This window comes from Mobula hypostoma, chromosome 8 (assembly GCF_963921235.1).
Source record: "Mobula hypostoma chromosome 8, sMobHyp1.1, whole genome shotgun sequence".
In the NCBI taxonomy this organism is placed as follows: Eukaryota; Metazoa; Chordata; class Chondrichthyes; order Myliobatiformes; family Myliobatidae; genus Mobula; species Mobula hypostoma.
The window spans coordinates 57,775,725-57,794,402 of NC_086104.1; the positions used below are offsets into that span (position 1 = coordinate 57,775,725).

Consider the following 18,678-nt stretch of genomic DNA (forward strand, 5'->3'; position numbering starts at 1 on the left):
AGCCATTTCATCCCTGGGAAAAAGCCTCTGGCTATCCTCATGATTAATGCCCCTTATCATCCTATATACCTCTGTTAGGTCACCTCTCATCCTCTGTCGCTTCAAAGAGAAAAAGCCAAGTTCACTCAACCTATTCTCATAAGATACGCCCTCCGACCCAGGCAACATCCTTGTAATCGCCTCTGCACTCTCTCTACAGTATCCATATTCTTCCTGTAGTGAGGCAACCAGAATTGAACACAGTACTCTAAATGGGATCTGACCAAGGTTTTATATACCTATAACATTACCTTACAGCTCTTGAACTCAATTCCACAGTTGATGAATGCCACCTTACGCCTTCCTAACAAAACTGTCAACCTGCACAATAGCTTTGAGTGTCCTATGGACATGGACCCCAAGATCTCTGAGATCCTCCACACTGCCAAGAGTCTTACCATTGGTAATAATCTGTCTTCAAATTTGACCTACCAAAATGAACCACCTCACACTTATCTGGGTTGAAGAGAAGGAATAATCTAAAGGAAATTATGGATCACAAGTTTGAACATAGCACTGATTTTGTTGTCAAGGAAACTCTAAACCAACAAATAGTATAGCTTTAAAAAAAAAGATTGTGGGGCTAAAAACTTCAATTATGAGTTATTATCAGATGAAATGAAAAGAGTAACTTCTCAAGTTTTGTCTAAACTGTTGGAGGGATTTTTTTGCACTTGTTTGTAATATTGACAGATGGAGCTGCCATGGTGGATACTATAGATTTTTCTCACTCTTTTTGTTATTTTACTTTCAGATTTATTAGTTTATAAGCCAGAGTCATTGTAGGAGCTGCCATAATTGGAGCACTTCTTTGAATTTCATTAGAAATTTCCATACTATAACATGTCATAAAACAACTCTGTCCTATTCACTGAAAAAATAACAGAGTTTGCTTAGCTAGAATTCAAACATCACAGCTTTGTATCTCAATAAATTATAATATGAAATTGAAATTGATTATCCTGTTCATGAGGCAAACATTTCATATTAAAATTTTCTACCATTGCTTTAACTATTTCTTTATAGGAATAATGAACACTTTATCAAGGAGAAAAGTAATAAATCTGATTTATGGTCTGCCTTGTGTAAACCCTACTACATTATTTTTACCTAACTACTCGGTTATTTTCCAATTATTGATTTCTACCCCTCCAAGAAAAAAAAACTCAGGAAAAATATTTCCTGCCATAGACAAAGCAATCAATCAAATGAAAAACTGAATGAACCAATTTCAATAGTTGCAATGCCTTAGATTTAACTTTTCTAACTTTATGGTCATACCTTAACATTACCATGATTTGTATGCACAGTGGTTCCAAAGGGAACTATTAGCAATCCACTGCCTACTTTGCAAGTCCAATGACAGATGTTGGTGCATCTGTTATTCTGCTCTATCACTTCACACCATGCGGGAGACCAATAGAGAAGTCCTGCCTTGTATAAATCTATTTCTCTTGTACAGGATCAGACAGTGCAAGATCAGAATCCAAAGATTTCACAAAGATTATAGGTCTGGAGATGTGGGAAATACACGATCCTATTACGTTTATTTTCTTTTTACATGATTTTGAGTGTCACGCAAGACTAGAAGTTCTACAACTAGCTTTGCGTCACGTCAAAGGCCATTTGGACATTGGGAACTACAGCAATACATTGCCTAAAGCAATCTTGCTTCTGTGGCTTCATTACACCTTGCCAGACATCTTTTCACATCTGGCCAGCTAACAGCTAGGCTAAAGAACAGATCCAGCTCAGTATAGCCCAATGACCAAAATTCACTACAAGCCTCCCAACATCAATATGTAATGACTTTAAAACTCAAACAATACAATTTGCATAGTCCATTACATCAAATATATTATCCTTGTGTTATTTGGTTGGGTTTACCCAAATTAAATTTATGAATAGATCTCATGTCATGAAAATGAATAATGCAACTAAGGACAGTTATACAAATGTATTTTGAAAATTACTGCAAAGTTAAAAGGGACAAATAATAAACATTAAACTGAATAAACACACACAAAATGCTGGAGGAATTTGGCAGGTCAGGCAGCATCTATGGAAATGAATAAACAGTCAACGGTTCAGGCTAAAGCCTTTCATTAGGACTCAAAACTGAATATTTTGAAATAAGATAACTGACAACACTGGGAAATATAGGAGGAATGATGTGCTATCCTATCCAACCCCACTGCTCCTTTCCCCAATTCACTAGACTATAGGTATAGTAACAATAGGTATAGCATTTCCTTGTATAGCTGTGACAAAGCTGAAATGTTCCAGCATCTTCTGTTTCTCTTTCCTCATGTGCAGTTTACGATTTTATTTCTCAAATTGCAAAATTTCTAAAAGATTAAATATGGTAAATTTGCAACACTGCCATATAAATTAAACATGCCTTATGTTATTCGCAGGTTTTAAAACTTGATGAATAGCTCTGTGCTGAAATGCTAGATTTTCTATGAAAATACAAATCAGTATTTCATAATATTTGCAGTAACAGTTAATATTCGGAAGACATAACATTTTCAAGCATCATATTTACACAACAGAATAGTCCAGTGCCAAAGGCCAACTTAATTGTCACTATCTGGATCTTTTCCAAGACAATAAGCATACTACAGATGAACGGATTTCTTTGTAAATTTGGAACTTAGAATGCTTCACTGACAAGTAGTCTGGCAAAGTAGGCCAGCTCCTCAAAGTCAATAGGCAGCACAGTGCAGAAAATGACCTTCAGCTATTTGCATTTGAGTAACCTACTTATGACAGCTAACATCAATTTCATCTACAGCAGTTTTTGAAAAAAAACAGCAAAGGCATCCTTCTCCAGTAGAATGTAGAATTCATTGGCTACAGTAAAAATAATTTGACTAGGGGTTGGCAGGAAATACATTATGATTAACCTCTCTTTTGAACACTTCTAAAAAGTAAACTTTCATGAACAAATGAACCATTGGGAATCACTGACATACTGACCAAAATCCATCAGATCAGAAATTTGATAATAAAATGGGATAGCAGAGCTTGTATCCAGACACCAATCTGACAACAGATATCTGGCCATCTGTCGATAGCTGGATTTGAAACATTGGCACACCAAAAAAAAAATCAAATTTAATATAAACCTTTAACATTAAAGGATCTAACAATAAAGTATTATACAATTACAAATCCACAGGATTAACCTTAACCATCTTAACATCTTAAGTTTTAAAACTAGTAAAAACAAATAAGTCTACTTGAAAAAAAAAGGAACACCAAGGCAGTCTTAAATAATCACATATTTACAAATAGGCTAACAGCTATTGTTAATTTTACTGCAGTTAAAATTCGGGAAAACGTTGTAATATTTAATACTAGGAAGAAATTAATTCCTAAGAAATTGCACAAGAAATAGCTGATATTGAAATGAAACATACCTACAAAAATGTGATGGCCAAAATTTATGTGATACTCTGGAGAAAATTAATTGTCTCCATTCTAAACATTTGTAATAAATATTACCAACATTAATTAACACCAGATCATTTTAAGAAGGTTTTCTCTTATCGTGCCACTTTAAAAAGCAGGAACTTTTTAGATATTTTGTAAAGATGGCAAAAGAACAGTTAATTACTTCTAAGTTAAGTAATGTAATTACAAAACAGTTGCTGAAAAAGCATGCAGAAAACACTTGATAGGAATTGCAGAAGGGATCAGTTGATCAACTGGCTGAAAATAGAATGTTGGCCATCACAATAATTTTTGTAAAATGCTATTCAGTTAACACACAGGTTCATTTTAAAATGAGACCATAATACAATAAAATTGAGATTGCAAATACTGTATATCAAAAACAATTCAGCATTACATCTTTGCAAATGATGCAAGAGAACACTTACGAAAGGAATCTGTAAGGCTAAAAGAAAGCATGTTGCTCCACCAGGTGAAGGAGAATCCCAAGGAATTATATGATTTTAATATAATAATACACACACACATACATATACACACACACACATACACACATATATATACACACATATATATACACACACACACATATATATACATACACACACACACACACACACACACACACACACGTAAGGCAAAACAGTGATAACTTCATGGACCCTGTACAGATTATAGAGGAGGCGTTTGCTACCCCGAGGCAAATCAGAGTGGACATAAATCCCCAAATCCCCAGAGTCTGACAAGATGTCCCCTCAGACCCTACAGGAGGCAGAGATATTTAAATCATCCTTAGCAACAGGGGAGGTACCTGAGGATTGGAGGATAGCCAATATTGTTCTGCTGTTTAAAAAAGGCTCTAAACATAAACCAGGAAATTATAGACCAGTGAGTCTGACATCATTGTTGGAAAGCTACCGGAAGGTTTTCTAAGGGACTGGATATATAAGAATTTGGATAGACATGGACTGAGTAAGGATAGTCAGCTTCATGTGTGGTTGGTCATGTCTAACCAATCTTATAAAGTTTTGAGGAAGTTACTAGGAAAGTGGATGAAAGCAAGGCAGTGGATTCTATCTACATGGACTTTAGTAAGGCATTAGACAAGGTCCTGCATGGGAGGCTGGTCAAGAAGGTTCAGCCAATCGGCATTCAGGATGAGGTAGCAAGTTGGATTAGATACTGGCTTTGTGGGAGAAGCCAGACAGTGGTAGTAGATGGCTGCCTCTCTATCTGGAGGCCTGTGGTGTGCTGCAGGGATCAATGCTGGGTCCTTTGTTGTTTGTCATCTATATCAATGATCTGGATGATAATGTGGTTAACTGGATCAGTAAATTTGCCGATGACACCAAGATTAAGGGTGTAGTGGGCAGTGAGGAAGACTAGCATGGCTTCCAGAAGTATCTAGATCGGCTGAAAATGGCAGATGGAATTTAGTACTGACAAGTGTGAAGTTTTGGACTTCAGTAGGACCAGCCAGGGTAGGTCTTACACCATGAACAGTAGAACACTGAGAAGGGTGGTAGAACAAAGGGATCTGGGAATACAGGTCCATAATCCATTGAAAGTGGCATCACAGGTATGTTGAAGTCGTATAAGATGTTAGTGAGCCCTTATTTGGAGTAGTTTGTGCAGTTTTGGTCATCCACCTACAGGAAAGATGTAAACAAGGTTGAAAGAGTACAGAGAAAATGTATAAGGATATTGCTGGGTCTGGAGGACCTGAGTTATAAGGAAAGATTGAATAGATTAGGGCTTTATTCCTTAGAATATAGAAGGTTTAGAGGAGATTTGATAGAGGTATACAAAATTGAGGGGTCTGGATAGGATAAATGCAAGCAGAGATTTTCTACTGAGGTTGGGTGAGACTTCAACCAGGTCATAGTTTAAGGGTGAAAGGAGAAAAGTTCAGGGAACATTCGTGGAAATTTCTTCAGAGAGTCAGAAGAGCATGGAATGAGCTGTCAGCACAAGTGGTGCACACAAGCTTGATTTCAATGTTTAAGTGAAATTTGGATAGGTACATGGATATAGGGGTATGGAGGGCTATGGTCCTGGTGCAGGTTGATGGGAGTAAGCAGTTTAAATGGTTTTGACATGGAGTAGATGGGCCAAAGGACCCACTTCTCTGCTGTATTTCTCTATAACTATGATCATCAGCTTAGTTAAATACCAAGGATCTCACAGCAATTTCAGACATCTCCATACCAACCATTCCACGCTACAGCACCCCCCCCCCCCCGGCAGTAACCCCAGGTCCAAGGAGCTACCAACTTATGCACAATAATATACAAGCAGAACAAAAGCATTTATACTGAAGGGTAGAAACATTTTAGTATTGAGACTAAAGGAAAATAGAAACTCATATCTTAGAGTTGCTACTGTCTGTAAAGAAATACTGTAGATTATTTTAACATTTTATAGTTATTTCGGGATGTTGATGCTTTAGGTTTATCTTGTTTTATCCAAATAGATGCTTGATGCAGAAATTGGAAGAAAAATATCCAAAACAATGAACTCTAATCTTCGATTGCAGCATCAAGTATCATCAACTTTGCAATCACTAAGAAGCCACAGGAAAGTAACAGGCCAGGTAGCATCTATAGAGGAGAATAAACAATCACTGTTTTGGGCCCAGACCCTCAGGAATCCAGATGAAGATTAGTCATGATTATTGCATAACTACTAAGTGGTATTTGCAATTATGATCTCAATCATCCACTTCACTTTCTCCTAAGAATATTGTGAAGGTTCAAGCTGTTCCAAATTGAAGCTGCAATGAAGGCTTGAAAAATTTTCCAAGACATTTGAGAAATATTACCTGTCCAAAAGCAATATATGGCTAAAGCTAGCAATCTGCAATAAAACCAAAAGTATTTTATGTTGATGGCAGACCATCAATCTGAAAAATTTCCCTCTCCGCAGATCCTGCCTAACCAGTTGATTATTTCTATTATTGTTTTGTGACAAGTAGTATGCAATTATGATCCCAAATCCATTTTGCCTTAAGATTTAAACACATAGACCAGTTGATAATAATGTCTGACAGAATGAGATAACAGAATTTAAACAAAGCATCTGCTCCAATATTTTCCTTCTACCTAAATTACCAACTTTAAATGTCCTCTTCCATTTAGTCCTCATATTTCACACTCTTCTTCTTGTACTTATAAAACCTCAGCAATAAATAGGTGATAGAAGTCAGACATTTTAACTTGCTCTGGATACACGTTGTGGAGGCAACATTTAAAACATAAAACGGGTAAAAAGTTCAAGAAAATGTCAATTTGTATGCCTTAAGTACCACATTACAAAAAAACAGAAAGCGGCAAAATAATGCATGTGTGCTATCAATTACGTGTACAGAAATGCTGCATCACCTTGACTGGATTTTTAAAAAAACTTCACATTAACCAAAATTGTCTTTAGAAATCAAACCGTTCTACAGAATAGGGGAGGAAGGTTAGTGCGGAAAACAACAGTACAATGTACCAAATGAGTCCCTGGTCCCTTGAGGATATCGTTCTTTAAAAAGGATGATGAATGAATTCTCGAGGGAATACCAGTCTCGCCGTGGGGCGTCAAAAGGCTACTGTAAAGGGATTTCAGTTCTGTGGAATATATATTTTTTCATCTTTTTATTTTACAATGTACTTTAATTTTTAATATGGAAAACAGATATATTAAAACGAATTTTCCAAATGCATGTGTTTACTTACATTTGAACCATTATGTTACTAAGAAAGACGCCGTCAACCAACTCCATGTATTCCAAAAGTACTCCTCCATTTGCCGGAGTTAACGCCCCGAAAGTCTTTACCTATAAAGGAGCAGGGATTGAAAATAGCGAACATTATTGTATTTTAGCATTTCAGCATAAAGCTCATAATTATAATCATTAATATAAATATTTGAAATCAGTTAAAAAGTACTTACCCAAGTTACCAAGGGATCTGACATAAACTGCTCAACAAGCGTGGTAAAATCGTTCTCCATTTTCAATCAACAACAAAAAAATGAAATATCTTAAAATATATAATCCACTGCTGTTTTCTGTCTTCGTATTCCGATTTTAGCATCCTACGCAGAACCAAAAGCTAGTTTCACAAAGCATCCGTTTAAACCGCTTGGTTTAATATTGATCGATTGTAATGCAATCGAGACAATACAACATTCATGTTTATATATTATAGCGTCCACATCCCTTCAAGAAAATTGCCTTCTTCCCGCAGAAGCGAATTCCAACGGAAAGCCGTCAGACTCCAATCATTTGTAACGCTTAGGGCTCTCTTTTGACGAATTTTAACACAAATAATTATTTTGAACAACTAGAATCCTGACAAATGCAATTCGGCATTCATTAACCGTCTATCCTTTACTTAAATCATAGATAAGAGGAACTGCTGATAGCTGATGCTTGATGAACATACGGTAGCATCTTAACGGTATTTTGATCACCACCACACGCCTCAGCCCCGCTCCAGCACGAGCCGACTAACGGCCGTCCGCCGTCACTCACTGAGCCGTGTCACAACCCTGCACGAGCTCCCCGCTCCCATTCAGACCATCCAAAGACATGAGATCCATCCGCCTCACCCCTCCCAAGATGTATCATTCCGTCATCTTCCAGCCGCAGAGGAAAAAGGCCCGCGAAGATTGGGATTTTAAAAAAAAAATCAGATGATGTGATTTATTATTATTTGCAATTATGATATGTCGAGAACATATTGTAGATAATGTTGGTTGAAATACTGAAAGCCACAAAAAAACAAAGAGTCAATAGTGACGCCTAACGGCACAGATTCTGCAACCACATTGGCGAAACTTCCCATGAAAATTTCATGGTGCTGACGTGAAAACACATCCAAATCCAGCTAATAAATGCTTTTCTTCCCTCCCCCGTCTTCATTAATCGTGATTATTTAAGCTGAGATGACTTTTGTAATAACGCGAGAGACGGACGAAAACATAGAAGATATAAGATGGAAAAGTAACCGCTGCGGTTCCTTTCCGCTAGAGCGGAAATGCTGAGCATTTTAATTAGAAGAAGCGATTGCAGTTAAAAAACAATTTTACATCATCAACGTAAGGGCGATACCGTCATCCAGTAATATAGAATATATACATAGAGACAAAGGTCTGCAGTTGTATTGTTTAGGGAATGAACAATGGTGCATTGGATCAAAGATACTTCAGTCCCAACTAATTCAATTCAACTCATAGAGCCTGCGCCGAACCGCTTAATAAAGAGTCGCTGGTCAATGCCGGCTCTCTGCTCTTTCCTCCCATCTCCGCATTATTTGTTCACTGCAACAATCATTTTCTTTCAAAAATACACAACGTTTATAGCATTCCTTTGATTCTTTTGCCAATCAATTTAATTTCAACGACTGAAACTATTCTTTATTTACTCCATCTCAACAATACATCACACGTCTGGATGGAAACAAAAATAACGACGCTGAACAAAATGCTGGAGGAATTCAGTATCTATGGAGGTAAAGGGATCTCAGTCTTGATTCAGGGTCTCGTCCCAAAACGTGGACGATCTCTTTGCCTTCACGAAGGATGTCTGCCCCGTTGAGTACCCTGCATGAGTTTATTTTTCTTTCCCCAGATTCCAATCTCTTCTGTCTACACTCTTCTGTCTCCTTACGGTCATTGAATATTTGCATAAAGGGCAAACAACAATGCAGCAATTCATTCAGACACTCTGAGCATAAATCTGAGCTGTACATCCAAGACGATATTTGTGTCCTGCATACGTCTTTTTTTTTGTCTTATTTCAATTCAACATACTAGCATGCAAGCACACAAGAAACAGGATCAGGAGTGGGTTAATTGTCACCTTGAGTTTGCTCTGTCTTTCAATAAAATCATGGGCGATCACAAAAACAGATCTAAGCCAGTCAAGCAGCATCTGTGGAAGGAGAAACCAGTCAACGTTTCAGGTCAGTTCAGAATCGGAGCAGCTGCTTTCAAAACAGAGCTGGGAAGAGAAGGTGAGACACAAGACAAAATATATGGAGGATGATTAAAACATATCAAATGATATTAAGCATGCATATTTACTACAAGGAAATAATTTAGTAGAATTGTATGCAATCAGAGAGCAGTTTACCTGAAGTTGGAAAATTCAGTGTTCTGTCCAGAAGGTTGCAAATTGCCCAAACAGCAGAGATAGATTGGAATAGCAGTTTGATTGAGATTTAAAATGACATGTAACAAGCTCAGTATGGCCACTGGGAACTGAGCACAGGCACTCTACAAAGCAATCAGCCAATTAGCATTTGGTTTCTCCAATGTAGAGAGGCCACATGTGAGATTGGGAGAAGTGCAATAGATCTGCTTGTAGATTAAGCGGAAATATGCTGGAGGTTCTTAGTAAGTCAGGCAATATCTGTGGAGGCCAAGGAATAGTTAAGAGAGTTTTTGTCTTGCAATGACCTAGAGTTTATTCCAAAGACTCTGTAGCCCTCGTACATGTAACATTAGGGTTTGATGAATGCATCAGAATCATATCTCAACAGGCTTAGGTCCGAACAAACACTTCCCAGAAATGGAGGCAGCATATGTCGGCTGGCACAGGGTTGATAGATACATTTGATATGGTAGATCAGGGGTAGTATCATTTTGAATGAGAAAGTGACTCATGTTTGAAACGGGGGGGGCGGGGGCTAGTCAGCTGTGCATTGAAATTATGCTTTTAGAGAAAAGCCTGCTTTTAAAAAGAGTCAATATGCCTCAAAGTACTCCATTTATGTTTGAAATTAGAGACCGTGGCAATAGGAACAGTTCTATTATCTGATGGCTACGCACATAATATTCTTAATTAAGAAAACAAACACTATACTCAGGCGCAGAATTGGTCTTCAAGCTTAAAGCTGGCTGAATGGAAGCAATGCGTTTGAGCACCCTGTCATAAACGGCATTGTGCGCGCAACCTTTCCTGTCTATTATTCAGGCGGAATGCTAGAGACTCAAATCTCGGAAGAACAAACTTGGCTTTGACTTGTTATGACGCATGTCTTCTTTGGGCTTGAAAGTCCAAACTGTTACTTTTCAGGTTGAGCTGGTTGGTTGTCAAGGAAACATATTTGGAGTAGTTTTCATCCGGGAACTTTGGCGTCCTGGTGGTGAGCTGAGTCGCTCTGCTTTCAGCTCGAGGGAAAAAAATGGAAGAGTGGGTAGTGGAAGGGATTGCTGGGTTTTTGAGCAGCCCGTGTTGGATTATTCCAGTCACTGATTTTATCGAACACAATTGTGCGGGTAAGCAGCTAGATTGATGTTCATTCTGTTCCCTTCATATATTGAACGGAATTTACAGTGGTTTGTCATGTAGCAGAGTTTTAGGCCTTCTGAGATTTAACAACACAGTTATATAGTATGTAACTCAGTGCTAATGTATTCCTCATATCACTCTTACTGTCACCTTTTTAACTGAATCATGAAAATATGTTACGGATGACGGAGCAGTAAGGTGCAGTGTTAGATGCAGTGTTTATTGAACACATTAGTGTAGATGGTTATTTTTTCCTCTATTTCAGTTTTTGATGATGAAGAAGAAAACAAGTTATCTTATACAGAAATCCACCAGGATTACAAGGATTTGGTGAGTTATTTTGGTCAACAAAGTGTAGCTCAGTATCACTTGTTAGATTATTTGATTTGATATGCATTGAAAATGTTTGATGAACTGTTTAATGTTGGTGTAGACAAATGATAAAATAAAGCGAACTTACTACACTGACAATAAACAGAAGGTTTTCACGAGAAGTACTGTGATACATCTTCTCCAATTTTATTTTGTCTTATTTGTTATTTTCTATGATTCTTTATTTCAAAGTAAATGTATTATCAATGTACATATACCCTTTGTCACCATATAGAACCCTGAGATTCCTTTTTATTGTGAGCATACACAATAAATCGAATAACCATAATAGAATCAATGAAAGACTGCACCAACAGGATGTGCAACCACTGTGCAAAAGACAACAAACTGTGCAAATACAAATAGAAGTAATAATAATGAAAATAATAATAAATATCAAGAACATGAGATGAGAGTCCTTGAAAATAAGTCCATAAGTTGTAGGAATATCTCAGTGATGGGGGAAGTGAAGATGAATGATTCAAGAGCCTGTTAGTTGAGGGGTAATAACTATTCTGAATCTGGTGGTGTGAGACTTGGGGCTCCTGTACCACCTTCCTGACAGCAGCAGTGAGGAGTTAGCATGGCCTGGGGGGTGGGGTAGATGCTGCTTTCCTTTGACAACACTCTGTGCTGTATGGTGGGGAGGGCCTACCTGTGATGGACTGGGCTGCATCCACTTTTTAGAATATAGAACATAGAATAGTACAGCAAAGTACAGGCCCTTCGGCCCACAATGTTGTGCCGACCCTCAAACCCTGCCTCCCATATAAGCCCCCACCTTAAATTCCTCCATATACCTGTCTAGTAGTCTCTTAAACTTCACTAGTGTATCTGCCTCCACCACTGACTCAGGCAGTGCATTCCACGCACCAACCACTCTGAGTAAAAAGCCTTCCTCTAATATGCCCCTTGAACTTCCCACCCCTTACCTTAAAGCCATGTCCTTTTATATTGAGCAGTGGTGCCCTGGGGAAGAGGCACTGGCTATCCACTCTATCTATTCCTCTTATTATCTTGTACACCTCTATCATGTCTCCTCTCATCCTCTTTCTCTCCAAAGAGTAAAGCCCTAGCTCCCTTAATCTCTGATCATAATGCATACTCTCTAAACCAGGCAGCATCCTGGTAAATCTCCTCTGTACCCTTTCCAATGCTTCCACATCCTTCCTATAGTGAGGTGACTAGAACTGGACACAGTACTCTAAGTGTGGCCTAACCAGAGTTTTATAGAGCTGCATCATTACATTGCGACTCTTAAACTCTGTCCCTCGACTTATGAAAGCTAACACCCCATAAGCTTTCTTAACTACCCTATCCACCTGTGAGGCAACGTTCAGGGATCTGTGGACGTACCCCCAGATCCCTCTGCTCCTCCACACTACCAAGTACCCTGCCATTTACTTTGTACTCTGCCTTGGAGTTTGTCCTTCCGAAGTGTACCACCTCACACTTCTCCGGGTTGAACTCCATCTGCCACTTCTCAGCCTACTTCTGCATCCTATCAATGTCTCTCTGCAATCTTTGACAATCCTCTACACTATCTACAACACCACCAACCTTTGTGTCGTCTGCAAACTTGCAAACCCACCTTTCCACCTCCACATCCAGGTCGTTAATAAAAATCATGAAAAGTAGGGGTCCCAGAACAGATCCTTATGGGACACCACTAGTCACAATCCTCCAATCTGAATGTACTCCCTCCACCACGACCCTCTGCCTTCTGCAGGCAAGCCAATTCTGAATCCACCTGGCCAAACTTCCCTGGATCCCATGCCTTCTAACTTTCTGAATAAGCCTACCGTATGGAACCTTGTCAAATGCCTTACTAAATTCCATATAGATCACATCTACTGCACTACCCTCATCTATATGCCTGGTCACCTCCTCAAAGAACTCTATCAGGCTTGTTAGACATGATCTGCCCTTCATAAAGCCATGCTGACTGTCCCTGATCAGACCATGATTCTCTAAATGCCCAGAGATCCTATCTCTAAGAATCTTTTCCAACAACTTTCCCACCACGGACGTAAGGCTCACTGGTCTGTAATTACCCGGACTATCCCTACTACCTTTTTTGAACAAGGGGACAACATTCGCCTCCCTCCAATCCTCTGGTACCATTCCCGTGGACAACGAGGACATAAAGATCCTAGCCAGAGGCTCAGCAATCTCTTCCCTTGCCTCGTGGAGCAGCCTGGGGAATATTCCATCAGGCCCCAGGGACTTATCCGTCCTAATGTATTTTAACAACTCCAACACCTCCTCTCCCTTAATATCAACATGCTCCAGAACATCAACCTCACTCATATTGTCCTCACCATCATCAATTTCCCTCTCATTGGTGAATACTGAAGAGAAGTATTCATTGAGGACCTCGCTCACTTCCACAGCCTCCAGGCACATCGTCCCACCTTTATCTCTAATCGGCCCTACCTTCACTCCTGTCATCCTTCTGTTCTTCACATAATTGAAGAATGCCTTGGGATTTTCCTTTACCCTACTCGCCACGGCCTTTTCATACCCCCTTCTTGCTCTTCTCAGCCCCTTCTTAAGCTCCTTTCTTGCTTCCCTATATTCCTCAATAGACCCATTCTAATCCCCTGCTTTCTAATCCCTGCTTCCTAAATCTCATATATGCTGCCTTCTTCCACCTGACGTAGATTTTTCCACCTCACTTGTCACCCATGGTTCCTTCACCCTACCATTCTTTATCTTCCTCACCGGGACAAATTTATCCCCAACATCCTGCAAGAGATCTCTAAACATCAACCACATGTCCATAGTACATTTCCCTGCAAAAACATCATCCCAATTCACACCCACAAGTTCTAGCCTTATAGCCTCATAATTTGCCCTTCCCCAATTAAAAATTTTCCTGTCCTCTCTGATTCTATCCTTTTCCATGATAATGCTAAAGGCCAGGGAGCAGTGGTCACTGTCCCCCAGATGCTCACCCACTGAGAGATCTGTGACCTGACCCGGTTCATTACCTAGTACTAGATCTAGTACGGCATTCCCCCTAGTTGGCCTGTCCACATACTGTGACAGGAATCGGTCCTGGACCCATTTCACAAACTCTGCCTCATCTAAACCCTTGGAACTAATTAGGTGCCAATCAATATTAGGGAAGTTAAAGTCACCCATGATAACAACCCTGTTATTTTTGCACCTTTCCAAAATCTGCCTCCCAATCTGCTCCTCTGTATCTCTGCTGCTACCAGGGGGCCTATAGAATACCTCCAATAGAGTAACTGCCACCTTCCTGTTCCTGACTTCCACCCATACTGACTCAAAAGAGGATCCTGCTACATTACTCACCCTTTCTGTAGCTGTAATAGTATCCCTGACCAGTAATGCCACCCCTCCTCCCCTTTTTCCGCCCTCTCTATCCCTTTTAAAGCACTGAAATCCAGGAATATTGAGAATCCATTCCTGTCCTGGTGCCAGCCAAGTCTCTGTAATGGCCACTGCATCATAATTCCATGTACGTATCCAAGCTCTCAGTTCATCACCTTTGTTCCTGATGCTTCTTGCATTGAGGTACACACATTTCAGCTCTTCTACCTTACTGTCTTTACACCATTTATTCTGCTTCTCTTTCCTCAAAGCCTCTCTATATGTTAGATCTGGCTTTACTCCATGCACTTCTTTCACTGGTCTATCGCTCCGGGTCCCATCCCCCTTGCAAATTAGTTTAAACCCTCCTGAACCATGCTAGCAAACCTACCTGCAAGGATATTGCTCCCCCTCGAGTTCAGATGCAACCCATCCAATCTGTACAGGTCCCACCTTCCCCAGAAGAGATCCCAATGATCCAAAAATCTAAAACCCTGCTCCCTGCACCAACTCCTCAGCCAGCATTCAACTGCCATCTCCTCCAGTTCTTACCATCACTGTCACGTAGCACTGGCAGCAATCCTGAGAACGCCACCCTTGAGGTCCTGTTCTTCAGCCTTCTGCCTAGTTCCCGAAACTCACACTTCAGGACCTCATCCCTCTTCCTGCCTATGTCGTTGGTCCCAACATGTATCACGACTTCTGGTTGCTTTCCCTCTCATACCAGGATGTTGTGCACCTGATCAGACACATCCCGGACCCTGGTACCCGGGAGGCAACAAACCATGCGAGTGTCCTTCTCACGTCCACAAAATCTCCTGTCTGCTCCCCTGACTATAGAGTCTCCAATGACAACAGCTCTCCTCTTCTCCGTCCCATGCTTTTGCACCACCGGGTCAGACTCAGTGCCGGAGGCCCTGCTACCATGGCTCACACCTGGTCGGTCGTCCCCGCCAACAGTATCCAGGACCGGTAAACTTATTATTCAGGGAAATGGCTACAGGGTGCTCTGCACTACCTGTCTGCTCACCTTCGCTTTCCCCCCTCTGACTGTCACCCAATGACCTGCTTCCGACAGCCTAGGTGTGACTACCCCCCTGTAGCTCTCATCTATGACTGCCTCATTCTCCCTTATGAATCAAAGGTCATCCAGCTGCTGCTCCAGATTCCTTACACAGTCTTCCAGATCGCCCAACCGTATGCACTTCTGGCAGATGTGACTCTGCGGGAGAGGGGCGTTCCTCCAAGACTGCCACATCCCATATGAGAGGCACATCACCGTCTCAGGAGACATTGTAAAGACTAACTGTGAGCAAGCTTGTCCTCTGCCTCTTCTCGTCGAAGCCTCTCGAGTCAAAGCCTCAAATCTCCACTCCTTCACTGGCCGCTTCGCTTGAGCTATCCCTCTATTTATCTGTTTGAGCTTTTCAAAATGTTTGGTCACCTGACCTCGACTGCCCAATCAGCTGCTTTCTGCTGAGTCTGAGCTATTCAAATCTTGATTGTCTATTCAACGGCTTTCTGCTGATCTATTCAAATCTTGATTGTCTATTCAACGGCTTTCTGCTGATCTATTCAAATCTTGATTGACTTGATCGCACAGACCAACTACCAAAACTGCCAGAATCTCTCGAGTCAAAGCCTCAAAGTTCCACTCCTTCACTGGCCCACTCACTGACTGGCCGCTTTCCACAGGCCACTTTGTTTGAGCTATCCCTCTATTTTTTTGTAGGATTTTCCATTCAAAGACATTGGTGTTTCCATACCAGGCTGTGATGAAGACAGACAGTATACTCTCCACACATCTACAAAAATTTTCCAAAGTTTTAGATGTAATGCTGAATGTTCACAAACTTCTAAGGAGCTAGAGGCACTTTCTTGCTTTCTTTGTTAATGCACTTACATGCTGGACCTGAAATAGGTCCTCTGAAATGATGACACCGAGGAACTTAAACATAAAAGCATTAGAAAAACTACAGCACAATACAGGCCCTTTGGCCCACAAAGCTGTGCTGAACATGTCCTTACCTTAGAAATTACCAAGGGTTACCCATAGCCCTCTATTTTTCTAAGCTCCATGTACCTATCCAGGAGTCTCTTAAATGACCCTATCATATCTGCCTCCACCACCGTCGCCAGCAGCACATTCCATGCACTCACCACTCTCTGCGTTTAAAAAAAAATTTACCCCTGACATCTCCTCTGTACCTACTTCCAAGCACCTTAAAACTATGCCCTCTCGTGCTAGCCATTTCAACCCTGGGAAAAAGCCTCTGACTATCCACACAATCAATGCCTCTCATCATCTTGTACACCTCTATCAGGTCACCTCTCATCCTCCATCACTCCAAGGAGAAAAGGCCAAGCTCACTCAACCTATTCTCATAAGGCATGCTCCCCAATCCAGGCAACATCCTTGTAAATCTCCTCTGCACCCTTTCTATGGTTTCCACATCCTTCCTGTAGTGAGGTGACCAGAACTGACCCTCTCCGTCTTTGAACACCCGATGAGATCTGCTCAGGGACCTCTGGTTTCGTCTTCCTAAAGTCTAATATCGGCTCCTCTGAGTGAGAGGCACCACTCAGCCAGATCGTCAATCTCCTTCCTATATGCTGATTTGTCACCATCTTTGATTCGGCCAATAGCAGTGGTGTCATCAGTAAACTTGAATATGGCATTGGAGCTGTGCTTAGCTACACATTTTGCCTCTTATCTTTTCCATTATGATCTTTCAACTTTATTCTTATCCCTTCATACACTGCATGACAATCGATGCTGAAAACAATTCACTTTACTCTTGACGAAGGGTCTCGGCCTGAAACGTCGACTGTACCTCTTCCTAGAGATGCTGCCTGGCCTGCTGCGTTCACCAGCAACTTTGATGTGTGTTGCTCACTTTACTCTTGTTTCCTTTTTCCCAGTTTCTCAAAAAAAAGCCTTGTCCCTCTTCTGTGCACATTCCTATTGAATACATTGTGCTGGGATCTGTGTTTGCCTGTCTTCTAATAAACCTCATTGCAATAACTTTTTGAGGCTACAAAGTTCCCAGATCTTGTTTCACCTTATAAAAAATGGGTTGTGGGTGACCAAGTTTCAAGTAGTAAAAACCCAGAATAGAAACTTATGGTCTGTTGACAAACTGCCTTGTTGGCCTTGTGTTAGCTTGATAATTAGAGGCAGTGAGGGACAGTTGAATAATTTTATGTGTAATTTAAAACACATTACTTAGTTCAAATAAACTTAAATAGTTTAATTGACATATATTAGGATGCATAGGAGGTCACCTAGTCCATGCAGTATCCCAGTAGAGCAATTCTATCAGTCCTTATTGTCCATGTTTTTCTCTTGCAGTTAATCTGGTGTTTTTCAAGTTTATTTGCAGAAGAAAGACAGCATTACTCTGGTTAGCAATGAGGTTTATCTTTAAACACCAATTACACCAGAAGTGTTAAGATTTGTTGTAAAATTTATAAAACAATACATCCTTGTCCATGCCTGATTTTACTACCAGACAAATATGCCTTGCACTTAACCTTTTGAATGGCAAATTTTCAACACGTTTTCAAAATGCTTCAACGTTAAAAGTGCTTACACTTACGAAATAATAAAGAGAAGAAACCTGTTTCTTCTAACACCTATATGGAAGAGAATATTCTGTTTTATAATACTGTGATCATTTATGTACCAGTGGCCAGGTGAGAAATTCTGGAAATAGCATCTGCTCAGGTGGATTTAAATGCTCTGAGGAAGTGTTGAAATACAAATATTTCTTCAGCATCTCAGATAAGTCCTTTTAAAAAGCTCAGAGACTTGGAGAAACTATGGTGTATTCATGTGAAGAGGGGTATTATTTTAGAATGAGATATTGATTAAGTTAGCATTTGTAAGATGTAGGATTAATATCTATGGGATGCTAAGATTCAAAAAAGTTTGTGAACCCTTTGCAGTTACCTGGCTCTCTGCCTAAATTAATAACAGACAAACAATTGTACTTTTGTGTCTTTGTTGAACACATTGTTTAATCATTCACAGTCCAGACTGGAAAATGTATGGGAATCTTGTATTTAATAACTGGTAGGACCTCCTTTAGCAATAATAACCTCCACTAAACTTTCCTATAGCTACTGATCAGACTTGCACAACGGGGAGGAGGAATTTTAGATCATTTCTCCATACAAAACGGTTT

At 40.2% G+C, this 18,678-nt stretch overlaps 2 protein-coding genes across 24 annotated transcripts in view; one reads left to right on the forward strand and one right to left on the reverse strand.

Annotated features, from left to right (window-relative positions):
* The window catches only part of LOC134350558 (girdin-like), a 280,107-nt gene extending 272,107 nt beyond the window's left edge, over positions 1–8,000 (reverse strand). For all 22 annotated transcript variants that reach the window (XM_063055910.1, XM_063055909.1, XM_063055907.1 and 19 more), the window contains exons 1-2: positions 7,435–8,000; positions 7,218–7,318 (exon numbers count right to left, since the gene is read on the reverse strand). In XM_063055910.1, coding sequence (XP_062911980.1) covers positions 7,218–7,318; positions 7,435–7,494 — 161 coding nt within the window. In that variant the 5' untranslated portion in view covers positions 7,495–8,000. The remainder of the gene's footprint in view (positions 1–7,217; positions 7,319–7,434) is intronic.
* A 2,624-nt stretch (positions 8,001–10,624) lies between these two features.
* Positions 10,625–18,678, forward strand: part of cfap36 (cilia and flagella associated protein 36) — a 120,551-nt gene continuing 112,497 nt past the window's right edge. For both annotated transcript variants that reach the window (XM_063055925.1, XM_063055926.1), the window contains exons 1-2: positions 10,625–10,767; positions 11,046–11,110. In XM_063055925.1, coding sequence (XP_062911995.1) covers positions 10,674–10,767; positions 11,046–11,110 — 159 coding nt within the window. In that variant the 5' untranslated portion in view covers positions 10,625–10,673. The remainder of the gene's footprint in view (positions 10,768–11,045; positions 11,111–18,678) is intronic.